A 27,744-nucleotide genomic window follows, 5' to 3' on the forward strand; every position below is an offset into this window, starting at 1 on the left:
GTGTGTGTGTGTGTGTGTGTGTGTGTGTGTGAGTCGCTGCATGTGTGTTCCCATCATCCCTCTGCCTCTCCAGGACGTCGTCTCTGAGATCAGTAAGCTCCTTCCACTGTGGCCTTGCGGTGGTGTGGTCGACCGGGTGGCACATGGGTGGTAGTTTGGTCCTCTCCTATTTCAGTGAGGAACATCTGAAGCCCCCCTCTTCTTCTCAGACAGATGGTCCCTGCTTTGCTGTGTTTAACGATTTGACAGGAATCTTTGCCAACACCACTGGCTATTAATATACCTGTCCCAGCCTTCTCCCCACCTTATATATGCACACATAAACATATATACAACCGTTTCTTCTAAAGGTCCTTAAAATGTCTTGTTTACGCTCAGTTCCTCCTTGTGACTCTATCTCTTGGCCTGCATACTGTGGAAATTTGTGGATATGAAATTGTCATGTTTCTGTTTATTACTTGGCTTCAATTCTGGCTCCAAACATCCCACAAGGCAATGAGCTAACTTTATTTTGTCTGCTTTTAACAGGGTCCTCATACACAGTCAAGAATTTCCTGCTGGATTGAATGAGCACAAGCGAGCATTTTGCAGTCATTTTGTAATATGGCAATTTCTATACAAAACAGAACAGTGATGACATGTTGGCTTTTGATTCTGAGGTCGCAGCTTAAGCTCCACTTGTGCTTCAGAAAAGAGATAATAGGAAGATGTTTCCATTAAATATTAACGAAAAAAAGAAATGGCAATTTTACGTCCATATCAAACAAACCTAAATACACTTTCAATTCAGTTTCATTTATACAGCGCCAAATCACAACTACAGTCACGTCAAGGTGCTTTATATTGTAAGGTTAACCCTACAACAATACATACAGATTATTGTATGTACAGAAAAAAAACCTACAATCATATGACCCCATATGAGCAAGCACTTTGGCGACAGTAGGAAGGAAAAACTCCCTTTTAACAGGAAGAAACCTCCGACAGAATCAGGCTCAGGGAGGGGCAACGATCTGCCATGACCGGTTGGGGAGAGAGGACTAGGCTGACTCAGATTTCCAAAAGCTTCTTCTTTACATTTAGACAACTTAACACCTAACAATCTCTGGTGTCTTTTCTTAATTTAATCCAGATATGACAAGTTTTTAAACTGACTTGAGGGTTGTAAAATTTTTACAAGAATCAAGACAGAGAATCAACCATTAAATGTCACTATTTGTCTTTATTAAGCACCAATTTATATGTATGAAACCATAAAATTGTTAAATTGAGAACTTTTCTTTGCACTTTCCATGTAGAAAATGCTGGAAATCAGGTCGAAGACTCTGTCAATGTCACCCAGACAATTACAGTGCTGCCTGGCGTGGGAACTGTGAAGGATGGACATAGTAGGGGCTCGATGGACACCAGGCCTCCTTTGCACAACATATTAATTCAGAGGGGTGAGAACAGGAAGACCCAGAGCTACAAGGTGGAATCATTATCAGGAGGAGCCAATACGGATGTGCACAACTTCTCTGTGGAGAGCAAGAGGGAGAATGAGTATGTAAGTCACACCAGGCAATGAGATTTCTGTTAAAACTATGAGATTATTGCTGTTTTGGAAAAAAAATACCTGGAATCTCACTAAATATATAAAATGCTCATGCCTTTCTTTGTATGTATTGTTTTGGGGCATTTTAGCCTGACTTTAATAAGCTAGTGGACAGAAGACAGGAATGCTGGGAGAAGGACCAGGGAGAAGACGCAGTAAATGCCCTCAGGGAAGCTTCAAACCTAGGCCTCAGTATTTAGGCCTTTACACACCAGACGTGTAAAATCTGTCTGACTATATCATGCGTTAATAGTAGTTTAAATTATGACCTCGTAATTTTGCTGGACAAATTTGCGGCATTTATTTTTTCTAACCAAGTTTGATATTTCAGATGTTTTGAATCTGATTAAACAGATTTGAGTAATGAGGCCACTGTAACAATTTTGACCATAGCTCATAATCTGCATCTGTACAGTAATAGTAAATAGTAAAGTAACACTATTTTTCCTCAGACGAATTTTCCCCAAACACAACACTTTCATTGTGGATATACATTACACGAGCAGTTCAGATCTGAAAAATTTGGTATTTTGTGTCACTTTTTTGCATCATGTGGATTGCTGAATCAGCAATCCAAATGCTTATGGCCATTTTTATTTGCTGTCAAATAAAAAGTGTTTACCAAAAGGACTACTGCACACCTGCTTTCTAACAACACTGCCTTGCACACTGCCCATCCCAGTAATGGCACAAATCCCAAGATGAGACGAAAGACTAGTGTCACAGTCTTAGCAGAATTTATTTATTTTTTGCTAGCCAATTAAAATGAGCTCTTTAGCCATTTTGTAGCACTATGGGGGAAAACAACTGCAACCAAAACAAAAACAACCAATTACAGAAATGAAAGTAAGTTGCTACTTGTAAAGTCTGCAACTGAGAGTTGTTAGGAGGTTGTTAGCTTGCTAGGTTTTTAGCTAGCTTTTCATCTGTTCTAGCTCTTTTCACTGCAATAATTATTGTACATTAAGACTAATATTGATTTTTGAACTCAAAAGTAACAGTAGTTGGTCAGCTGCATTATTTATAAGTACTTTTTATTAAAACTGTGCATCATAAAAATTATATATTCTGGGAAAGCAGCCTAGTCATAGAGTGTAACAGTCCGTAATAAAAATCCCATTTATATTCTCCACAGAGATTTTCATTATGAACCATAATTCTGTAACCATAAAAGCAGACTTACTGTGAGCTATTACATTATGACACAATGTAGAAATTCAGCATGATATCCACCTTGATTTAATACAAAAGCATTTTATTCATGATGTCATGGAAAATAACTATAATTGTAAACTGAAACAGAGATGTTTCTGATTTGTGAAGGCGATTGCAACCACAAATATTTAAACTGGCAAACTTCAGGTCACTTTTATACACACGTACAATACAAACTACAATATGTATGCAAAGCTATTATTATATGGCACTGATAACAAATATTTTTGAGACATTACATTTGAGAAAAAGGTTGGAAGTCGATCACTGTGGAATCAGGGATTTGCAATACATTATTTTCTTTACCATTAAAAGTAAATATGTACAGTCTTGTGGCATTGCCCCTCCCTCCATTTCTTTTATTATTATTTTTTTCCAGAAGAAGTCTTTTTATGATTATGATTTAGCCTATAGCTAATCAGCTTGGTTCAAGGCTTAAAACTCTTTATATAAGAATTTTCTGGAATATCAATATTCCAGAAAATGAGAGAGAAATGCAGAGCAGAACTCTTCACCGTGTTTCAAACAACGGAACTTTTTTGCTAGCTAATTAACTCACCAACTTTATTATATTTTTTAACAACATTAAGTCTGGATAAGTTATTCTGAAGAAATGCCATTAGAAGAGAGTTCAAATCAATAGCTGCAATCAAGACATGTACTGTATTATGCTTGCTGATATGCCACGATGCTGCGGCACCATTTGAAGCAGTGAAATGTAAATGATGATATGTGTTTGCACGTTGTTGAGGAATATTTGCAACCCAGGTTTCAACAAACTATACCAAGTTCTGACACTATTTAGTGTTGAATTAACAAAAGAAAGCTCTCTATAAAGATCTATAATCTATAAAGAAGCAAACTGTGCATTAGCCAGTTTGTCTCATAGATAAAGTGGGTCAACATTCCACTGTGGCCCAACTATGATCGCATAAATGCATACTGTCAAGCCATGGTAGGTGGTATGAATGTGTAGCTTCTTTCATGTGCAGGAAAGAAACAAAATACAAACAATATGGCAAATCTCTCATTATAGCAGAGCTATACGGTGCAATTTGTGGTCCAAAAATCCACAGGGTACTTTTATGTTATCTACTATTGTTTAAACACCAGTAGTTTTGATTACAAACATTTTGTAACAGAAGGTACCACTTTTTCACAAAGTGACTATCTCATTTTGGGATTTAACCTCTTCAACCTGGACCTTACAGTGTGTTTGTTTCTGCACTTCGACACGGGCTCAGCATAGGTTGCTCAAACTTACAGAACTTTATTTAAAACCGCAGGAAAAATCCAGAAGCTCAATGGCATGTTAAACATATTATAAGAATAAGTATAAGAATAATGGATTACATCAGAATTGATAATACGTTTAGCTTTGGAGCCGATTAGTAGGATAAAACATTAAAGGTTCAACACGGTACCTTTTATAGGCTTTGATGTTCACCACAAACTTTTGAACTTGCATGGCTGTGCCCGGTGTTCTTCCTGTTTGTGAATGTGTAAGGATGGCGGCCAAATATTAATGCTTTTGTTTGCTATGTTGCTAGGGGCCATGTCGGCGGGAGATGGAGAGCATCCTTAACAGCCTTAAAATCAGCAACGTGCTTAACCCGAGAGGCTTCCGCATACCCAACTGTGACAGAAAGGGTTTCTACAAGAAAAAGCAGGTGACTGGTTCTCCCTGCTGTTTTATCTCTGTTGTTTCTTTATACCTCGTCTCTTTCCCTCAAACACACACACACACACACACACACCCACACACACACACACACCTGCGGACATACAAATAGACCCACCGCATGCCTGAACACTTCCAAAGAATCCTCAAAGACTCATCCCAACCACCCACACTTACACAATCCCCCTTTTTTGCAGCCCAGGTTGCCTTGACAGCCACATCAACACTATATTATCAGAATGGCTAATAACCATGTATTACTCCAGTAAATGCACTCCAGCCGTCTGACTCATGCCTCACAGGAAATGAAGTCGGTCAGGTGTGTTTGTGGGTGTGTGGTGTGGGAGAGTATGGGGGGTAGGGATGTAAGAATGTGGTCCAGGAGTGTGTGTGGCATGGTAGATGTGGCAGCAGGGGAGTATATGTATGGCGCTTGTTTGATGGCAGTAGTTTGGTGTGGGAGAGTAGGTGTGGGGTGCTGTTGGCGAGGTAAAAAAACAAACAGGCTGTCACTGGTTTAGTTTTTCGCGTTCGTAGTGCAGACTGGGGCCACCCATAGGCTACTCATTTGAAAGATGGCAGGGGGGAGCAAAGAAGCTGACATTTGGCAGAGCACTGTAGGTGGGTGACATGTGCTGTGACCTGAGGGAAAAAGGGATAAGACGGCGGAAGGTGGTGGATGAAGAGGAGGGCTTGTGGGCCATTAGTGAGACACACAATGTGACAAATACCACTATCCAATTTCCTGGGGTGGGGAGTCTTATCGGAGGGATTCCACAGGCCCATTCTGAGAAAAGCATGAGTCACCGAAAACCCCCTACAAGCACCATGAGTCAGAGTCCAACTCAAGCCATAACACACACACAGAAAAAAAAAAAGAAAGAATTGTCTTCTAAATTCTTACCTCACTCTTTCCCCACGGTCTCTCCACAGTAGTTTCATTGCTACTTTCATTAAAGTCAGCCTCTACCTTGCTCATTTCCTGGATTCCTTCAACAAAATATCTACCGGGAAAGTGTCAGTTCTGGTTGGAGTGTTTGCAAATGTGTGTGTGGCAGTGTGCCAGCTCCTGTCGCCCTTTTCTCAGAGCACCAGTGGGGTGCGGAGTGTTGTGTTAAAGCCGTCTCAGGGGATGTGCCTTCACGGTGTGTTGTAGAGATTTATGACCGGAAACATGGTGAAGAGGAGACCGTGTGAACCGTCTAGGGTGACAATACTTTGAAAAGAAGGGAGCAGGGAAAGGAGGTGGGAGGGATGAGGTTGGGGGGAAGGACTAAACAGAGAAAAAAGTAGCATAACTTTATACCTAATATGCAGGTTCTGTACCTCTGTATGAGTATATCCCCTCAAATATGAAATGCTGTAGAAATGTAGCTTTTTATTTAACTTTTAGCGATGATGGCTCAGAGGGAACTAAAATTAAGAACTTTAAGTCAGCGTTTTGCATCCTTAATTGCGTTACAGCACTTTTGAAGCGCTTGTTAGGAAGACGCTGATGATGGATTAAATAACATTTTCACACACAGATTCACAGAAGTGAAAAAGGAGAACAGAAGTTATACTATTCCAATTGTGTCTATGTTTCTGAAGTTCCAGTAAATAACTGTGTGTTTATCTAAACCTGAATAGTGCATGCTGCGTGTCCGTATCTGCAGCTTAAGATGAAAAGCCCTTAAAGGCCACATATAATTGTCATTTGATTTTTTTTTAAGTACAACAGCAGACAAAAGCGATTTAATAGATGTTGAATTTCAGTTGCAGTTTTTGGAGTTTTTTTTTCCACAACTTTTGCTTAAAGTACTATCACGTCCGACAGTTGATAATACGAGACCTCTTCCTGGTAGTTTCAGGGAAACCAGAAAGTCCTGTATTCAGCTTAGGGACTTTTTTTTTTGAAAGGCAGGAGCTCAAACCATTTTATGTGCTAAGTGTAACTGCTTTTCTCATTGAAATCAGGAAATGGGCCTTAAAGATTTTTTCAAAGTCACTGCATGTGGGTGGGCATGGATTTGACTCATTTCAGTAACAGTTAATTCTAACAGTGACATTTTTAATGGCCAAAGACAAAAAAAAATCAATTAAATAACCACTTGATAGCTTATATAGCTTATATTTCTGCTGAACTCTCCGTGTAATTTGCTCAGTTGTTGCAGAATGTATCTTTCTGGGATTATGCTGGCATGTTTGTTGTTGAGCCATTGACTGTGAAAGGTTTTAATTAGAGTTGGGGAGTAGAGAACGGCATGTAATAAAACTAGTAATTTAACAGCATTTTCCCGGAGCTTGCTGGTAGTTAATTAACTTCTAAAACTAAAACTAAAATTGTGGGCCATAAAAAGAATGGAAGTTTAAAAAATATGACTTGTCTACTGTAATGAAGGCTCTTTTCCTGTCCAGATCCTTCCCACTATGATGGCATACCCAGGTGAAGATCCTGTCATGGTACTGTGGTGGCCATCCATAGGCATCCATAAGCTGTATTGCATCAGCAGGGGTCATTGTTAAAATGTGATAACTTTTTTTGTAGTGGGCTGAAGCTGGACTTTGCCCTTTGCCACTATTTCTATTTGCATTTTTTATTTTTTTTTGGATAGAATTTGTTGGTTCAGTCAAAGTGCGGTCAAGAAATGGTGGTGGTCTCAGGCCATGTCCACACTAATACGTTTTCATTTGAAAACACATCTTTTTCTCTTTGTTTTGGCCTTCCGTCCACACTGAGGCGGTGTTTTGAAAACGCCCTCCAAAGCGGATACTTTGGCATCACAGTGTGGACACAGCGTGGACAGCGAACAGTGTGGACAGTGAACCCGGAGCCTTTTTGAAAACGATGACACATTTTAGTCATGTGATGCAGTCGTGTGACCAATTAAACTAAGATAGTGGAGGCATTAAACAGCAGTTGTTTTGTTTGCTCTCAATCTATTAAAGATTGATATCAGTCTGTACATGCTCCAGATAGCTTTTCTTCAAATTCTTTAATTCTCACTCGCTTTTGCAACTTTGCACTTTTGTGTTACTCACAGCAACAACTCCACCTCATTGTTAGTCCATTTTAAAAAAAGGTCTTGCGTTTCACGCATGCGCAGTACAGTAAGTGTTTTCGACCTTTTCAATGTGGACGCACAACTCTGTGAAAGCGACTGAAAACGATAGTGCAGACAAAAACACCGTTTTCAAATTCATCCAGGCTACTGTAGACGTGGCCTCAGGATCTACTCTCTGCTTTTTGCAGACGATGTGGTTCTGTCATCAAACAGTAACCTCCAGGTCACAGTGGCAGTGGGGTGGTTTGCAACAAAGCGTGAAGTGGATTTGGTGAGAATTAGCACCTCCAAGTCTGAGGCTATGGCTCTCAATGGGGAAATGGCGGCATTCATACTTGCCCCCAATGGAGGAGTTCATATCTCAGGGTCATGTTCATGGGTACCCTGCCATCCTTTATGATGGAAGGATGGTGTGGTGTCTATGATCAAGAGCTGTGTGCGAGGAGCTCATTTCCAGTCAGGGCAGGAAATAAGTTTCTTGTTCCGACTCTACAATAGAGGCAGGTTGAGGAGCTTTGTGATTCAGAAGGGATCCTTTCACATTGGAAGAGCTGGTCTAGGCATCTGAATAGGATGCCTGCTGGTTGCCTGCTTAGTTAGGTGTTTTGGGCATATCAATGTGTGGGCTGATCTCAGGACTAAACCAGGATACACTGGAGAGAGAGTGCCTCTGGGCTGGTTTGGGAATGCCTCAGAGCCTAAGTGCCTGCCATGGATAAGTGACAGAAAGTGGATGTTTGCCATCCCTTTTCTCTTCCAGAGACATTTATAATAAAATAGGATTTGTAATGTGTCCACCTTCATTGCGGTCTGCTGTTCAATTTTTAGAGGACTGAATGCAGTTTTCATTCCATTCCATCATCCTTCTCCCTGCATAGCTATAGGAGTATGTAAATGAAGACATTTATGAAAACAATGCGTGGCTATGAATATGGCTTAATGCATTTGTCAAAACAAAGTAGACGCTTCTGGCACACCATAACTTACTTCCAAGACAACAAATTGTGAAGCTGTCAAAGCTGACCCTAAAGACACATGCGTTTGGTCAAACATTGCTGCACGAGTCAAACAAAAAGGTTGTTATGTATCCTGCAAGTGTTGCTGGAGTTTTAAACAGGTAACCCAGTGACGACCCTAACTTTAACCCCAACCCTATATTTTTGAGAAATATATGTTTTTTGAAAAAAAAAAATGTAAACAGTTTTTAGGATCAGTTTGAATAGTTATTTTCTTTTTTCACTGTTAGCCAAGACTTGAGAAGAACATTTTCTTAAATAAAATAAGTTAGGTTATAGTTAGGGTTAGGGTTTGAATTGTCATGAATCCATAGGCAACTTGTGGAACATGTGCAAAAGGGTGAGTGTGGCTCAGAGCTCATACAGCAATGTCATTATAGATAAACAAATGTTCAGACAAGTTGTCACATGCTATTTGAGCTGAATGAGTTATTCTGCTGCGTGCAATACCCCCACCTGGACTCAAGTCTCTAGAAGGCAGGGTTCTGACTCACAGACATGTATGTAAACCCAAAGCTGACTCAGTTACCAACTGAATAATGTACATTGAACTACTTTTTTCTCAACAGTTTAACATTATTTTACACCATTGGTTAGGTTTGCTATGGTTCAGCTTGTTCCACTGTCAAGTTAGTGGTAATTTGGAAAACAACACTTTCAAAGTGGTTCCCCGGCACTATTTTTATTTAATCATATTTTGGAAAAAGAAAAAGTATTAGACTATTTAGCTCCTATGGACTGTCCATATAAGTGCATATACTCCCTCTCAAGTCAGTTCCTCCCATCCTGGAATGACTCCAACTCCACTATAATGAACTGTAGGTAGCAAGGTTAGTCGTGGCTCTACTGCAGCCCTGGTGAGTTTGCTTGCGTGGCACATGGACTGTTTCACTATCCGAGACAGATTCTAGTAAGAGTCGCTGTCTAGCTAATTCCATTTTTCTAGAGCAGAAGAAGAATCACTGTCCCAGTTCCATTCTACAGCTATGGGGTTTAAGTGTCTGGATTTTAGCTAAATGACGCTGAGGTCCATCACAGCACTAGTCAGACTAGTGTTAGGGGAAGGACTAGAGATAGGGGGTTAACAGCACCTGAACTTTCAAAAATAAGAGCAATAGAATGAAAATGAAATAAATGCTGAAATAAGTCATAATTAATTTATTCCTCCAATAAAAAATCTATGTGTCGGAAACACTTCAAGTTGCGTTAATCATTCAAGCTTCATTCAACCTCTGTTGCTGTACTTTTCTATTTAAATGCAAAATGGTGCAGCAATGTAGCCAGTGAGGAGAGTGGAAGCAGTAGCCTTGACCTCTTAACATTCACCCAGTCACAGGTGACTGGTTTAAGGGTGGGGTCAGGGTTAAGGTTAGGCTTCCATCTTACCTCTTTGGCATACCCATGCTCACGTATCAACCCTATAGTTGTGTTATTTTCATATAAGAAAGGTACGTGCCATTAGCAAAAAACTGCAAGGAGGAACCTATTTTTAGCTGGAGTTATATGAATTGACTCAGTATCCCCATTCAGGCCAGGCATTCCCAACACTGACCACTCATTACATCCCTCAAAATCTCACTCTCTCTTTAATTCATCATTTCACCACCCATCATTACCCCCATTGTGCCGTGCCTACGGTCATCCACACATCTTTTGTTCTGCTTGCCCGCTCCATCATTCCGTCCATCCTGCCCTTCCACCCACCTGGCTTTTCCTTCCTTGTTTGGACAGGAATCACCCCGCAGAGGGTTGTGAATGGAACGAGAGTGTGTGTCTCTGTGTGTACTCTTTTAGAGTTTTGAGTGTGTGTCAAGAGGAAGAGGAGCAGGAGGAGGAGGCTGTGGGTTAAGGATTTAAGCCAGGTGCCTGTGTACCCTTCTGCGTCCTCATTCACTAGGTCCTGACACTGCCAGGCCCATAAGGGTTGACTTATTGAGCGTGACTCAGAAGGATCTGTGGAAATGTACACACCAACCACAATGGCTTTATAATAACTGGCCAACCTTTGGGGATCCAGACAGCTATTTTCACCCTGTCTCTCTCTAGTTCTCTTCCCTCCCTAGATTTATAATCCATCTCTCTTTCTTCTTCACTTTGAAATATAAGCCCCTTTTTCCAGTGTCTCATGCATAATACGCAGAGCAGGGGAATATTTTTAATATTGATGCCAACACAGTACCTAAATTTAGATGCCGATAACCAAACTGTACTTCTCAGTAGTTTTACTTGAGCATATTAACATTTTCAATAAATAAAAAATCCCTTTTTCATGCTGCAAATTAGGCAACTCTGTAAAGTCCTGAAAGGTGTTATTCATATTCTTGTCAGAGGAATTTCCATTTATTTTCATATTTCAGATAAATGTTTGAAATGTATTCAGTTTGGTGGCAAAGTAAAGGAAATGTGTGATGATGATATTTCTGAAGCTAAAAGTAAATACCTAATCTTTTATTGGTGATTGCAGCTCGTGAGAACCAATATTTAATAGCGCAAACAAAACAAAGTGACAGACCTAAATCACCTAAATCAAAGTCTGAATCAGTTGCCACAAGGTGTCAGCAGCAGCATCTTGTAGTGTAACAGTAGTGATACAGCGTAAGTCAATATGTAAGCACAACAGCAGCATAGGTGGTGTTTTTCTCTGAAATTTTAAGTAAAAGTATAACATGACTGCTTTACACTTTAGGTTACACACAAGTAAAACTTTGAAACTCTTCCCCAACCTTGTCACACAAAAAAGCTGAAAGTGAACATTATTTTCTACCTACAGTATTGTGTTATGTCCCGGTCTAGGAGTACAGAAGCGCAACAAAGGGGTTCAAAAGGGTGTCCCCACCCCGTCCCCAAAGCCAGACCCAATAGCCATTTTATCATTAAAGGTGAGGTTTATTGCTATACCAATAGCACCAAAACTGAAAGGATAAACTCCAGGGTGAACAAAGGCCAAAATAACAAACCAAACAAGCTATTCCCGAAAAGTGCTACCTCAACCCTACATGAAACAAAACCAAACAAAAGACAAGTGCTACCTCGAACTCCCTAGCTTCATAAACAAGACAACGCGTCCAAAATTATATAGACAGTTCACCTCTTCTGCTTTAGTGCTATTTACAGATGGACACGACTATTTACAATACTATATAAAAAACCTAGTTGTTGTCAAAATACACACAAGATCAAGCACTGCAAGTTTGGAGGCTGAAGACAGATCTGCTGCCAGGGGAACAACTGCTGGAGACGGGCTTTTTGAAGCAGCCAGTTGATAATGGGGGCCAATCAGCAGCCGCCAGACCAAAGCCAGCCCAAAACAGCTCAACCAATCAGGAGGACCTGGAGAGACTCTTAAAGGCACAGAAGACACATACAAAACAGTCCAGAGATGCTGACACACACTAATTCAAAATATGGCTGTATCTTGGGTCCACCTTTTTAAGTAGTTGCTTAAAGCCCTGCCTTAAGCAACTACTTAAAGCAGCACCATTAACTCCATCAGTAATCCATACGCGATTTATTCTTCCTCTCATATGGAATGCAGATAGCAAGCGCTCCGGCAGTGCTGGGTTTGAGCCATTTATTTATTTTTTTATTTATCTTTCCATGCTATGTGTTTTTGCCTCAAGTGGTGAAACAAGTTTGTTTCTTCCACTTTTAGCAGGAAGATCTTTCTTGCATATTTTGCATTGTTGGGGTTGCTGAAGTAGCTCTCTGTTTAGGCTCTCAGATATGCCTGTCTTGTCATTCGTGATAGGGAACGTAAATGCACAGTGCTCTACCATTAACAGTAATGTAAATATAATTTTTTTTATCATGAAAAAGTATATCTGTTTTTCAATAAATTAATAATATTTCCAAAGTTACTGACCAAAAATAATGGCGATTATTATTTTTGCTTTAATTGAACTCAATTACATGTGCCAACAAACATGTATGAATGTTTTTTGGGAGGTATACATCCATTAGCTGCAACATTAAAATCACTTGCCTAATATTATGTCTCAGCTCTGTTCTGACAGGACATGCTGGCAGAACCTCTGGGGGTGTCCTGGTTGTCACTGGAATGTTGGCAGTGATTCCTTTAGGATTCTGTGTGTTACTGGATGCAGGCTGTGGAGCAGCGCATCCATAGACACTTGATCAGGTTAGCATCTTGTGCTGCGAGAGCCTGCTCTTATTGGGGTGTGCCATTGGCATTTTAAGATTCATAGTACGTATGTGTCAAATTAACATTCACATAAGTAGTCAGACTTAAGGGTTACCAGGAGAACACAGAATGATCCATGTTATTCACCTGCACATTTTTTTCCCAAAATATCCCTTTTTGCTTTTCGCTAAAACAGAGTAGGGTCTTGATAAGGATTATCAGCTATGATGACTTGGATCTCAGAGGGTCACACTAACTATATTACACTATATGTAACACTGTTGTATCTAAAAGATAATCAATGTTTATCATAATAATATTAAATAGATCGATGTAGCTTTAACACAAGTAGAAATAAATGAAGCTTTAATGTGCAAATATTGGCTAGTAGGTGGTTATGTTTATGGTTAACAGATAGAGTGCTTAACAAATTATTGATGTTATAAATTATACATGTCAAAAACGTGTTTGAAGTTAGACATGACTTTAATCACTGAGCTGAGTTAAATTAGTTATTAAATTAAACCCAAACTTGACTACCATTAAAATGAATTTTCTGCTGCAAGTAAACAGCAATTTGACATTTGAATTGAATTTGAACTGTAAAACAGTACATTTGGAAATTATTATTACATGAAACAGCAATAGTTATATTTTATTAGTAAATACTTTTTAATCATCTTTAAAGAGCTTGCGCAAACTGGGGGATGAGCCATTAGAGAAACATCAAAAATTAAATATGTAATTTTTAATAATGTTAATAAACCTTACATTGGGTGGTGATCTAATAAATTTGTTAAGCAGTGTATATGTAGAAATCTTTCTCTTAGAAATAATCGTCCAAATACAATGTTTTAAATTTACCCTCTTCTCCCTCTATAGTTTGACCACATCGAGTCATTACTTATATTGATCTCCCTTCTTCCAGTCTACCACTTTGTAAACTTTGTGAAGCAATATTTAAGACTCTATTTTAAAGTTTGTCTGTTGCCAATATTCTAAAACAAACAAATTATTCTGGAGTTCTCTTCACTTAGACACTTTTTTAAAGAAAAAGCAATATCCTGCAGCTACTCCCAAATGCACTTGCAAGCACATACAGATGCCCGCTTGATTACATAAATACATATACATGCGCCCATACACACACACACAAACACATTGCATTTTATGAGCTGGTGTTTATCCAGTGGTCAGACCAGGCTCTTTTTAATGTGCGTGAAGCCCAGCAGCCTTGCTGTTAGCTATTAAGATCAGCATTACAAGAGCTTGCATTCATGCACACAACGCACATGCATGCACACCTCATAAAGGTAGCATTATGGCTTTGCAAGGTAGATGAAATATGCTTTGTTTTTTGTTGCTTTTTTTAGTGACAACCATGTGGACCAGGCAGGGCTAGTTTTGGGGCTATGAGGCTCAGAATATAGGGCATGGGATTTAGGCTGGCGCAGGGTTTGGACTCTGCATGTGATCGGGTGACTGTGGAGGCTGTTTGAGTAAAGCAAACTCATCGTTATGTTAAGAAACCAGTTTGAAATGATCTGAGCTTTGTGCCATGGCTGTTATGCTGCACTAAGCCAGCATAAGATAGATACACTGTGTCATGAAGGGATGGACATATTCAGCAGAGAGAGTACATCCATGGAGAGTAAGAGAGAGTAAGAGAAATCAGGTGAAAACAAACAAACAATGAAAACCATCCACTGCAGCTGCTGTCTGCTCTTTTTGTGCTACTTTTTGTTAACTTTTGTTCTCCCTTCTTGGTGAACTTAGCTGTTGTTCCCTTTCCAGCTTTTCAACCGGTCAGCATTGGCTCTGTGCGCAGCATCATCTGTAGTGACATTCACTGCTTAGTGGATGTTTTGTGCTTATGCGTGTGTTTGAAGTGAAGCACTAAAGAAAGGACTGCAGAGGCTGGAATAGAAATTAAAAGGTAGCCAAGCAACAGGGATAAGCACACATGCACATTTTTCCTCTCCTTTCCATCTTTCCAAGGGGACAGGAGTAGGAAGACGATACAACCAAAATACTGAGTTCACAGACAAGAATGCCTGGATGATGTTAGGGGCACATGTGGTCGTGTACCTATCTCCAGACTCCACTAGTTGTTAGTGAGGTATTTTAATAGATTGCTGTCTCTATAAAGCTGCCTTTGATCATGCACTCAGGCTGTACATGAATCTTGATTACACTGGAAAAAGGACACCTGATCACACTCCATCTGTCTCCCTGTGCCAAGGAACATTGCAGTTTTGTTTACAATGTTTACTGATAGATGTTAGAAAGCTAAGTATAGCACTCAGTTTGAGATTGAAGTGCAGATTTTCAGCTTTTAATTTGTTGTTTTTTACATCCCTGACTGATACACTGGCAAGTTAAAACACTTTAACCTGTGTCTGACTTCCTTCACTGCTCGGGCCATCACATTAAGCATGTTACTAAAATGCAATCTAACACTTTCCCTAAATGGGGTACTGCATTCATTTAGTTTAGTCTTTTTTTTCTTTTTTTAAAGAAAAGCTGGGCTTAGAGATTAGAGATTCAGGTTCTCAGGTCATCATCAATGATAATTTAGACCTAACAGAGCTGTGGGTGATTGGTGTGCATAATGTAATAAAAGTTAAAAATTAAAATTAAGTATGAAAGGCTGAGTGAAACAGTGTTTGAACTCATGCAGAAAAGACATAGAAAGTGTTGGTGTGCAAAGAAAAACATATGTGCTCTTTACAGTACATAGTTTCTGATCACACACCTAGACTGCCGGTACTTACCGACGGTTGCCATCGAGGCAGACAGGCGTATCTCGGTCGTGGCTGGACTTCTTACCTCTCTCTCACCACTCCCACGGTGGGAGATGATGGGAGCTAAGAGGAGTGGGACAATTTGAGATCTGAACCTGGTTTAACTGATTGTGCTGTTCCATGTGTACCCCCAAAATGCACCTCATAAAGTTGCCACTCTACAAAGCCGAACCTCCTGTGGGACATCTGATATTACTGCGTACATGTGTGGGAGCAGGTGGGGGGTGGGGGGGTGTATGTGTGCAGCACATACAATTCTTGTTTGTGTGCTGCTGCGTATTTGCTAACGTGTGTTTATACTCACATGCGCCCCGTGCACTGGGGCAGGCCATAATTAACTCCAGATGATTTTGAGTGCCTGCCAGCTTCCCAGAATAGCAGCACTGGTTTGCAGCCCTCCAACTGGCCTTGGCAAATATTTTAGCAACCCCATGTTTACCTTCACACTCTACACTCTCACTCACTCAGAGCATTCCTCATTCCAAGCGCCTCTCTATCAGAAATAATCTGCTTTTTCATCATTTACCCCCAGTGGCCGGTAGCACAAAGTAAACTCCTCCACAGCACCTAAATTGGGCAAACTCAACAGCACGCTGCCCACACATAATGCTGCTGCAAAAGCTCTCCTGCTCTAATCATGATGCATTTATTACTGTCTTACACAAAGCAAACCCCTGCATTGTGTGTGTTGTGTATCGCTGATGTTTTACTCACATAAAAACTCAGGTAGCAGGGCATTCCACTGATCGACGGGTTTGTCTAATGAGAGTTCTGCTGAGGCATGACTTGGCCTGCTGACAAGCATCTGAGATCTGAAAACCAACAGAGGGATGGGGTGTTATTATAATACAAGCATGCACATTGAAGGTGGTGTTGTTAAAGCTGTGTCAAGGCATTAATTCCTCTCCGTGGAAACGCTAATCTGTTTTCCCAGTGTGTCTCAGAGGGATAAGTCCTCTGCTACCTTTTTAACCCCACCCAAACTAGAGGTGGATGTCAAAGCTCGATGAGCGATGATCTTGCTTATGACACCGGTTGGTGTACCTTTGGTTCTGTGAAATCGAACAAGTGGCAGACTAAACTTCTTTGTCTTCTCTTCCTCGTGTTTTTTTTACAGTGCCGTCCGTCCAAAGGCAGGAGGCGGGGCTACTGCTGGTGCGTGGACAAATATGGGCAGCCTCTCCCCGGCTACGATGGCAGGCAGTGGGGCGAGAAGCAGTGCTACAACCTGGAGAGCAAATGAGAGGATGGAGGAACAAAAAGTGGATGGAAAGGGGAAGACGGTGTAATATGGGGGAGGGATGGGCGAGGGGGTGAGGGGGGCGAGAAAGAACGAGATCCCACTGTGCTCTTGCATTTAGTTTTATGTAAACATCTGAAGGAACTCTGGACCTCTGATTTCAGGTCCTGCTTCTGTTGGAGGGAGGGAAGGGGGGACTAGGGGAAGGTGAGGGGGAGGGGTAAAGGATAGCGCACAGCCTTCTGTCCATCACAGCTATCTGTCCTGTGCTAGGGGGAACCACCTCTGTCCTTTTTTTAAAATAAAGGTTTAAGCTGAAAGCTGGGGAGGGGAGGGGGACCCGTCAACTGCACTATTCTTTTAGAGAGAGGAAGGAGGGATTTTTCCACTCACTTTAAAGAGGAGTTGTTTGTGACTGTGACCTGCACCCCCACCTCTTAAAAAACCAACGCCATTGTTTGTTTGTTTGTTTGTTTGTTTGTGTTTGTGTGCCCATCTGCCAGTTAGTAACTGCGTGTGTGTGTGGCTGTGTAATATGCATGCACAGCTGCATGTCTGCATGCAAGTGGCGTGTGAGTTTGTGTGTTTGTTTGTGTAAATACTGCATGTCACTAAACTCAGTTTAGAGATGTCTGACTGCCTATCCCCAGGCCCTGCTCCATTAAACAATGCAGAAAAAACATAGCACTCTGGCTCAGGGTCCATTATTAAGTGAAGGATTATAAAATATTAGATGGTAGGGCTTTAACTTTTTAGTGCAGCTCGGGGGGCAGCCTTGCTGTTTCTAGTTCCTTGTTACTAACCTGCAGGGCAAAGGGATCGGAGGCAGTCCATGCAGCCACAGTGCCTTAAAAACTAGCCTTTCATTACCTCCTCTTCAGATTCAGCTCTTCCTCTTCTTCAGTAGCATAAAGCAATACTTCACTGAAAAGCTACCTTATGAGTATCGTGCTTGACAATTTTGAGGCTTGCATCTTTGATGAGGAGAGCAGCTATAACTAAAACAGTATACACAAAGATCCTGATACAGTGCCATGAAACAGTATTTTCTCCTTCTCTTCTTCCTTTTTTTGTATATTTGCCATACCCAATTGTTTCAGGTCATCCAATGAATTCTAATATTGGACACAGATAGCCAAAGGAAAGACAAAATGCAGTTTTCAAATAATGTTTTTGTTTAGCAAGGGGAAAAGCTGTTCAAACTTAGCTGCATCTGGGTGCATTTCAATGATATTGGAGACGCAAACCCGAGTGCAGAATTTATAAAATTAGGAGCTGGCTAAGGTGATCCTAATTTTTTTTTTTCATTGTGGAAAACAAAAGTTTTCAAACTTTTCCAGGCCTTAAACCTGATGCGCATTCTCCCTCATAGTAAATCTATAAAAACAAGGCGTTTAGGAAAACAGTGAATAAAAAATAGCTTTTCTAAAAAAGACAAAAATTGCAGTTCAGTATTGAATATTACATAAAATAACCTATATATAAAGTTTCTTTTAATGGCAGAGATGCGGAAATGTGTGCATGTAGCACAGAGCCGTGGCTCAGTGTCTAAGTGTCTTAATGAAAATGTGCCTTGAAGCTATTTAGAATTCTTATCTTGTTTGATCTGCTGCTCACCATAAACAAGCACAAACAGAAGTTTTGGATTTTTAACTGTATTTTCATAAGTTTGACGGCTTTTCATATTGATAAAAACCTCCTGTTTTGGCCATTCATACTAAAAAAAAGTAATGGAATTTCTGCTCTTCTAGAAAATCCTGGATGAGAATTTCCGACCATCAGTTCGTGCCATGTGCCCGAAGGGCACGTAAGGTAATGCAGCAATACAATACATTCAGGGCACCCCAGCAAGTCCACCTCTGCATGGCTCAAGAAAACAGTGGACTAGGAGTGGACTAGTCGAGGTCTAGTCTGATTAAGATGCTTTGGCGTGACCTTAAACAGACCATTCATGTTCGAAAACCAGGGCTATCTCTGTCTAACATTAAAATTGGTTAAGTGTGATTAAAATGCAAAATAACAAAAAAAATCAGGGGAAAAAAGTTTTCATGGCACTGTAAACTTCTTAAACTGCTTTTGAAGGAAAGTCCAGTTCTTCGGGACACATTTTAAGAGTGTAAACTTATAGTTCTATTGGATGCTAAAGCTACGTTATTATTACGTTATATCTACAGATGCTGCTTGGCCAAGGAGACAATGCAATAAAGCTCCTGGAATACAGTTTTTGTTCTGTTAATGTCAAGTGATCACAGAATATGTAAGAGGGAAGATTTTCTGACTCAGTATATATTTTGTCTTGTCTCCCTCCCATCACCCCCAAGTGTTCATGGCAGATGGCTGCTCCTTCCCGAGCTTGGTTCAGCTCAAGGTTTCTTCCTGTTAAAAGGGAGTTTTCCTTTCCACTTTTGCCAAGTGCTTGCTCATATGGGGTCATCTGATTTTGGGGGTTTTCCCTTTATTATTGTTGGGTTTTTACCTTGGAGTATAAAGTGCCTGATGTGACTGTTGTTGTGTTTTGCAACTATTGAATTGAATTGAATTGAATTGAATGGAATTTCACAAGCTTCTGAAAACACATCCACTAAATTGGCATAAAAAGAAAGAAAATGATACTTTATGAAGGTTGGTCAACTCTTTTGTTGATGTGAAAAGCCAACCAAAGTGAAAATGACAATGGGAATGAGCAGTGGAAAGATGGCTTATGTAGCAACAGCAGGAATGGTTAGTGGAATTTTGCATATTTTTTTGGTAACTGCAGCTGCCAGTCCCTGCAGCAATAGCAAGTCACAAGCTCTTCAGAGTGTCCTGTCATGCTAACAGGTTCACGTTTGATATCTGAAAGACATGTTTTCAGAGGAGTATTAAGCACTTGCATGCTGCTCTGCAATTTTAGGGATCACTTTGGCTAGTTTAACTTCTCGTCTTTCTTTTTGGTGCCCCTGCTGTTCTTGTCTTCATCCATGTCCCCCTTTGGCCTTCAGCCCCTCTGTCATACATCTTCTCACTTAGCCCATCCAACCCTTCTTGTCTTCACCCCTACTGTTGGAAGGTTTGTCCAATCCGTGTGCCTAATTTCCTCTCTCCAGCACCCTGCCCACCTCCAGTACTCCTCTCTTGTCAGTGATGCAACCTGGTGTAGGTTTTTTTTTTTTTAATCGGGGTGAGCCCGGTATGACTGGCTTGCATTGCCACAGGTGCCAGCTGCCCCTCATGCTTCAAGCACAAGCACTTAAAGCACTTTAGCTGCACTGCTACTTGTCAATGCATGCAGTTAAAGACAATTGGACCTATCAGCATCTGCATTCCTTTCCTAGGTAATGTCAGATGAAAGAGTGTGATACAGTTTGAAAAACAACAACAACAAAAAACAATACTAACCTATGGAGGAGGAGGAAAAAAATGTAAGAAAGAAAGAAACAAAACTACACCAGGACTTCTGACAGCAAACTTAGAGATCAGCCCCTTTAGAAGTTTTCCATTCAATGCAACTATTTCTTTTCTCTTTTCTTTTGGTTGTTGTTGTTGTTGTTGTTGTTTCTTTGAAAAAACTTGCTTGTATGATCGTACGCCAACAAATCTCCACAAGGTGAACACGGCACCAAATATGCATTCACACAAGTGGTAGGGGGTCCGAGGGAGGAGGTGTGGTCCTCCTCGAGGAGCTTCCTGCCCTGATGCTCTCCTGCGTCCTGTGTAAAGACTTGAAAAGTGGAGAGAGCGCCGACAAAGAATGCTTGCCCAGTAGCTTGGTAGCATAAAAAACATCGGCTGTAAACTTCCTCTAACAGACAGCAACATCTTAGAACCAGCCTGTTGGTGCTATATCCAATCTATTCAAAGACTTGATGTTAAGGGGGAGGACACACATAAAAATATGTTTAAGCTATTCCCTCCCTAATATTTGTGTCTTTTTATATATTATTATTATTATTATTATTATTATTATTATTATTATTATTATTATTATTAGTAGTAGTAGTAGTAGTAGTAGTAGTATTAGTATTAGTATTTCCTGGCCAGCTTTGTGTCTGACTAGACATCATGTACAGTACGTAAAAATAAAAAAACCTTATTTATATAAGAAAGAACTATAAGCTGATCCAAACTTCTTATGAACACCAGTGACTCACCAATTGCACAGCAAAAGTATATGATTCAGTGTACTTTGGGGAATATAATCACTAATGAATGTTTTCTTCTTTTTTTAAATCAACCTTTTCCTTCTGTTGCTCTTTGGATAGCTCTGTGCACATCTACATCAGTCAGACATTCAGATACATCCTCATCGTAGTTCACTGCTTCTTAAGGCCAGTGAACCTCTCACCTCTCAGTAAGTCAGTTCTCTCCATGCACACCCAGCCATCCTGCCCCAGTCTGTTAGCAGAGCCAGGGTCACACTTGTGTAATGTCACCTTTTATCTTTTCCTTTCTTGCTTTTGTTTTCTTCTTGCTGGTAAGACTCTTCTCTGTTCACGGGTAAATGTATTCAAGTTTATCATGCAATGATTTTTTTTTTTTTATCATAGCTAACTAGAAATCACACAGCTATTATTTTTCTCTGAGAAAGGAGATGATTTTGAATATTTAATGTCTTTTTTTTTAATAAAAATGCAACACATTTTAAGCTGCTGCCTCAGTTGTGTCTTTTTCCCCACTTCTCTGACTTGTCTTCATCTTAATTTCAGGAACACTATTTTTTTTGTGCTCCTGTTTTTTGAATGCAGTTGGGCTCCCTTCAGTCTTGGAATGTGTCAATAAGGATAAAGCAAAGGTTCAATTTGTAAAGAACAAAAATAAATGTGGTGGTGCCAGGCAGGCTGGCAGTGGGCATGAGAGGTTGAAGCAAATTCCTGTGCCCGACCAAGGCAAACAGAGAACAGGTCAAAAGGCAGCGCAGAGCTGCTTGTCCCAGAGAACCGGCTAAAGTTAGAAAAAGGACCTCCACTTTAGATCACTGTGATAACACTGCTCACAAACACACACTGAATATAGCAAAAGTGGTCCGGGAGAGCATCGACACAGCCTCTGCCAATCATGTCCTGATGAAGCTGTTATTATTATTCTCATGTTTTCTCCACCTTACAGTGCACAAAACAAGCCTGCTTGTGGGGAAAGAAATGTCAGGAGCACATAGCTGAGGTTAATGTTTTTATTAAATATATCACCATTTTTTCTCTCTTTCTCTTATATCTCAATTACAAAAGTGTACATACACACGAGTGAGCAGTTAGTCACTTTGGAATAGACTCACATAAACAATAATTCTCTCTCCAACAGCAGCATGTGGCTAGAGTCGAGCCAGCGCACACAGCAGGGCTCTTTTTTTCTCTCTTTTTTTCTTATTGGTCAGAGAGGAATGGCAACATGTATAAAGTAGCAAATCTTTTTTTATGACATCTACACAGGTGACAACAGACACGTAAATATCGGAGGTAGGTAAATGTTGAAATACCCGTCTGAGAGGCGGCGAATGTGAGCAGCCGCCGCCTGTGATGTTATCTGCATCCCCACGGGATCATGGGGAACGTTTTCTGAGTATTTAAGGAGTTCCCGACTGAGAATTTTGCATTCACTGACAAAAAATAATAAAAAGACAGCAACAACACAAAGACAAAAACGAGGACAAACTGGAACATTAAAAAGATACAGCATTCAGAAATACTTCTAAATGACATTTGGTCACTCAGTGCTTTTGTTCTTGCTTGGTTCATCAAGCAAACCTCCAAACAACTCCTTAAGGGTAGAGCGAGCTCAACTCAGCAATGGAGTTACTTAGGGCCAAGATAGATATATACACTTTATACATGTAGATAAAAATAATAATTATAATATAACAATAACAATAAGGCAACGCAAGATGATATAAATACTTATGAAATAATTACAAATAAAATGCAATACAATTGAAATAAATAAGGCTGAAGAGTAAATACATTAATATTAAAATCTCCTTTTCAGAAAAAACAAAAATATATTTTCTCTCTTTGGGATGGGTGTTTGAAGAAGGAGGAGGTGGGGGGTAGGGGATCGGGGTGGTTGGGACCCACAGTCCCGCAATGACAGTGTACCTGAATTAAACACCACCATGGACAAGAGCAATAAATAAACAGATATTAAAATAAAGGAAACATCAGTGGCTTGCGTCTTCTTTTTCTTCTTCTTCTCATGCGATCCGCTTCAGTGGTTGATCTCTTTAAGGGCATTCGGCACCTGCAGGCAGTTCTGTCGAACCTAAAATCCTCTTGCCATTCCAGGAATTCACACACCAGCATCGACCCCTCTGTCCGTCCAGCGAGGATTCACACTGTGCAGAGAAAGGGAAGAAGAAACCCTCTTATTCAGTGCCTTTGTTGGGTACACACACACATACAAAATCTCTCATTCACCCACAATTATATTACAGCAGGGTATTGGGAGCTCTCTCTCTCTCTCTCTCTCTCTCTCTCACACACACACACACACACACACACACAGTCCTTTTACTGAAGGTACCAACCTGCTTGGGTTTGTAAAGCCCGTTTTTGTCACAGTTGGGGAGGTAGAATCTGGTTAACTTGTCCCCTAACTTCTGCTGGGATTTGGCAATCTTTTCCAAAGCCGTCTGCAGCTCTAGGTGACAGGGCCCCTGCACAGCACACACAGGATGGAGCTGGGTTAATCTCAGTTGATACAAACAAAGTATAATCAGCCGCGTCTCATTATCAGCAAGCACGTGGGCTGACATGAAACGACATATCAAACTTGTAATAATAAGTCTTCAATAAATTCAATAAGTCTGCAGACACACACACACGCACACATTTTCCATTATTTCAAACAGCACACGAGCGCGCCCTTGTGGCGCACCAGCCGTCTCTCAAACCTCCCAAAGAAACTTTCAGCAACACATCGCAGTGAGGATTTTCAGCACAGTAATGCGGACCCAGTGTCAGTACCTGCTCTATCAGCTTCTTGCGGATGGCGATGAGTTTGGCTTTCATGCTCTCCTGAGCGTCGGCGGCAGCCCGCGGGTCGTACGGCCTGCCGTGACCGGGGAGATAGTGGCTGTAGCCGGGGTCCGAGATGATGGCTGCGTTGTCCATCTCCAACGGCTCTGGCTCTTCCTGATCTGGAGAGAAAACACGAATGAATGAATGAATGAATGAATGAATGAATGAATGAATGAATGAATGAGTGCGACTGTAAAAGATCCCAATGTTGAGGGTTTGCTGAGATGATCTGAAACACTGATGGAGAATGTGGAGGTGATAGGCCTTACCTTGTGTCTGGGGCTCGGGGGTGGGCTCGGGCACAGGGCTCTCCGTGCACACGGCTTGTCCGCGGGTGAGGGAGTGCAGAGGCCGGGGGTCGCCGGGTCTCGGCACGCACCTCAGCCCGGAGCCGCACGGCGCCGTGTAGATCCCGCACAGCTCCCCTGCTTTCAGAGCGCAGGCGAGGCAGCATCCACAGCCGGGCTCCCGCAACACCTCGGCGCATCCGGGCGCCACCGCTGGACACTGGCTCAGCTTCTCCGGAGTACACGGGGCGCAGCGAATCGGCTCTGGCCCCACCACCGGGGACCCCAGCGTCCCTGTGAGCAGCACGGAGCACAGAGCCGCCGTCACGACGTGTCCTACGTATAATCCAGCCACGGCCAGCATTGTTATCTGGATACTAAATATGAAATGTAGCGCAAGGCAGAGATGATGATCAGAGGTACGAGCCGGGTCGCCTCCTGCTCCTCAGTTGTGTCTTTCGTTTGATTTTGGGAAAATGTCTAACTGTGCGTTGCGCGCAGCCGTAATTATAGCCGGCTCCTCTGCGAGTCTTTGACGCGTCGGCGTTATGAATGATTTCTGAAAAGAAGGTGTAATGATACGATGGGCTCTCATTGGTCCGTCCACGTCCGGTCAGGCAGCTCATTTGAATACAACATTCGCGTCAATATTTAGTTTGGAACAGGCAGCGCTTTTTGCGTGTACCGCCGATGAGTGACGACACCAGTGTTTGCTGTTGCAATCAAGGACCCCCTTTCCTCACCCGGGAGCCACACTGAACTCCAGAGTACCACATTAAAGTAACAAGGCGCGGGCAATGAGTTATCAGCGCCGTTTTTCTCTTGTTTCTTTTTGTTTTTCTATAAGTTGTAAAGAGGACACGCATGAACTGACTGAGGGGAGAAATAGTTCCTTGTTTTTTGGAGTGGGGGGCTTTGCTGCAGATGACCTCCTCTGGAACAACACTGACTATTCATGAATTGGTCCATTCATAATAGGCTTTTATTAATTGTCCTCAACAAACTTCTTACACAACTTTGGAGAAGAAGCAAAAATAACAACAATGGGCGCAAATTACGCACGCCCACGCTGAGCGCCTGGAGCGTGGGCCTTCCGAGAGCGAACCGGTGGCTCTAATTTTGACATGAGAAAGCATCGGAGCGTTGCGAGGAGATAATAAAACTCCAGTTTCAGAAATTGCTCCGTGAAACGGGGTCGCCGTTTGGAGGGCTCGGGACTCTCTGTATGCGATCCCCGTCTACCCCTCGTGCGCGCACTGGAGACGGCTTTGAGTTTCATCCAGGAAATGTCCCGTCGTAATTATCTGTTTCCGGGGATAATAATAGACCAATGCTTTTGAATGGGGGCTAGCCTGACGTGGCCGCAGACACGTCCGAGGCCTCCCAGCCGCTCTCTGGGGACTTTGATGGTCCCACAGTGGACGACATGCACATTTTCACGGCTTGCTGCAAGGTATTTTCAGTCCTGTCACTGCATGTGAGAATGTTCCCTCCAAAAGACCCCCCCCCCTCCTCCCCCAGCACACACACACACACACACACACACACACACACACACACACACACACACTAAAGGAAAAACAGATTTTCCTTTCCCAGTGCACACTGCCCCCTATTTAAAAACCCTCTTTACACGCTATGATAAATTATCACCTAATATCTGACTTTCTGATGCAATGCCCTGCATGGTGTCATTATCTCTATGTAACTGCTTTGTGAGATTGCATCATCTGCCAATTGGTTTAACAGCCACTCAAACTCATTGCCCAGATTTCTGTTCCTCCAAGCCCTGGGGTGAAATAAAGATTTGGGGGACTCGTAGCTAACAAGCTGAAGTCCTGTTTGAATGTAATATGTGGATCCTGGGGTTTATTTGAGCTGGTTGTCCTCCTCTGGAAATTTTGAACATCCAATTCACTTTTTTGCGCACATTTTTGTAAAGAAAACATAAAAATCAGTAGCAAGGTGACAGTTCAATACTGCATTCATATGCTACAGTAAACAATGTGCTTTTATATAATTTTCCAATAAATACTCATTCTCAACTTCTCTGATTTGATATCATCCCTGCTCAGTCCACATGAGTGGAGAGTTTCTTTACTTCTCGTTTGGGGAGGCCACTTGTTTAAATGTGTTTTTAACCTCTTTTTATAAGTGAACACATAAAGCCCCAGATTTATTATATGTTTTGGCATATTTTGAAAACACATCTCGACTACATTACTGATTCTGACCCCAAAAAAAACTGAAAGGGAAAAATTTTGATCTTGAATTCATGGTCTCAGAAGATACTTTCAGGTCTTCTTGAACAAAACATGATATGAAGCAATGTCCAAGCATGGCGCAGTTTAAAAAGCGGTTTAAGGATATGGTTTTTACAGGGTACAGGGAAGGGTAGAGATTTGATAGGGTGTTCTTGTCTAACATTTTCATGTGTGTGCGGGTGCACGGGTATGTTGGTATGGGTATATATATATATATTTGTAGGTTGTGTATCCTTGAGGTGAAAATGTGTATATGTGCGTATGTGTATATACGTATGTATGGATAGACAGAAACATATATGTATATATAAAAAAAAAAAAAAAAATTTACACATGACATATAATGTGATTGCAAGGAGGTATTTTTGTAGTCTATTGATACTATATAGTGGAAAAGGGGTGGGATTAAATAAGCTTATGCTTCTTTCTGCTCCTTTTTGAACATGAACTTTATTTGGAGTTGTGGTTGCTCGTTTTCCTTTTGTTTTGCTTTGTTCATTTGTCTCTTTTAATTCTATTTTGTTGTACTTTTTCAACATGTTCAAAATAAAGATTCAATCAATCAATCAATCAATCAAACATATTCAATATGTGAATTATGGTTCCATTACGAAAACGAACTAATTTTGGGCCACGTACAGCCCACTTTGAGCTCAAGTGGGAAAAACACCCATTTCTGTTCTTGTAAAGAAGTTTAACCAAACTTTTTTACCTTGGAAAATAAAAAGGATATTTCTATAGGAGATACTAAAAAACAGCAATCTTTTTGTCGTGTAATTGTTTGTAATTGTTTGTCTGTTACTCAGTTACTTTGTTGTTATATGAATGGCCATGGGGCAAGTCTTTATCAGTAGTAAAAGCTGAAAGCCATGTTAAATACAGTTAGAAATCCAAAATTTATGCCCTCTAAAGCATTTCCAAAAACCATCCAGTGGGCCTCATTAGAGTCTTTGCCGGGCCAGTCCTGGTCCTTGGACCTGGTTTAGGGTGAAGCAGAACTTTAGTGTGTGTTTCCATGTGTGATGTTCAAGTTGGTATGGATGTGAGTGTCCGATGTCCTCAGTTTCAACCTGAGATGACAATGACCAAAATTATAAACTTGAGGGCTTCAAACCAGGACAAACCAAAAGGTGACGTCAATAGTCCATCTGGTAACAGACCAGTGAGGTTTAAACATAGTGGTATTTATGTACGATATTTAAAAACTTTATTAAGTACTCAAATGCCTTTACTCTACTCCCACGCAGCACTTTATTGTATGCACTTTAGTCACTTGTTGTTAGCACTATGACCATATTAGTTTTTCCTTGTTCGACATAATCATAAAGACTTGAGGAGCCGAGGGATCAAACCACTGGCCTTCTGATGGCTTCTGAAGTCTGGGTGACCCCCTGAGCCACAGCAGCTCCTTTTACGAGGGTTAAAAGGACAGAGGCAGCATTCAGGCCATTCACCAATAAAACACGTGC

The 27,744-nt window shown here is 41.2% G+C and overlaps 2 protein-coding genes across 2 annotated transcripts in view; one reads left to right on the forward strand and one right to left on the reverse strand.

Moving 5' to 3' along the window:
• Positions 1–19,152, forward strand: part of igfbp3 (insulin-like growth factor binding protein 3) — a 21,975-nt gene extending 2,823 nt beyond the window's left edge. The window contains exons 2-4 of the mRNA XM_005752061.2: positions 1,299–1,546; positions 4,360–4,479; positions 16,613–19,152. Of these exons, the coding sequence (XP_005752118.1) occupies positions 1,299–1,546; positions 4,360–4,479; positions 16,613–16,738 (494 nt within the window). The 3' untranslated portion in view covers positions 16,739–19,152. The remainder of the gene's footprint in view (positions 1–1,298; positions 1,547–4,359; positions 4,480–16,612) is intronic.
• Positions 19,153–21,997: 2,845 nt separating this feature from the next.
• Positions 21,998–24,545, reverse strand: igfbp1a (insulin-like growth factor binding protein 1a). Its single transcript, XM_013915657.1, has 4 exons — positions 23,994–24,545; positions 23,671–23,843; positions 23,232–23,360; positions 21,998–23,039 (listed from the first exon to the last, which is right to left on the reverse strand). The coding sequence occupies exons 1-4, from the start codon at positions 24,373–24,375 to the stop codon at positions 22,929–22,931; spliced, it is 795 nt and encodes a 264-aa protein (XP_013771111.1). The 5' UTR covers positions 24,376–24,545; the 3' UTR covers positions 21,998–22,928.
• Between the last annotated feature and the right edge of the window lie 3,199 nt (positions 24,546–27,744).

The sequence above is a fragment of the Pundamilia nyererei genome, unplaced genomic scaffold (genome assembly GCF_000239375.1).
Source record: "Pundamilia nyererei isolate P.nyererei 1_Seehausen unplaced genomic scaffold, PunNye1.0 scaffold00343, whole genome shotgun sequence".
Lineage (NCBI taxonomy): Eukaryota > Metazoa > Chordata > Actinopteri > Cichliformes > Cichlidae > Pundamilia > Pundamilia nyererei.

Bases quoted from the DNA above. Each gene is read 5' to 3' on its own strand.
- igfbp1a (XM_013915657.1), bottom strand. From the start codon at position 24,375: ATGCTGGCCGTGGCTGGATTATACGTAGGACACGTCGTGACGGCGGCT. The intron at 23,844-23,993 runs GTAAGGCCTATC...TTTTCTCTCCAG, and splicing joins CCCCGAGCCCCAGACACAAG to ATCAGGAAGAGCCAGAGCCG. The intron at 23,040-23,231 runs GTTGGTACCTTC...TTCTCTGCACAG, and splicing joins GGCTTTACAAACCCAAGCAG to TGTGAATCCTCGCTGGACGG.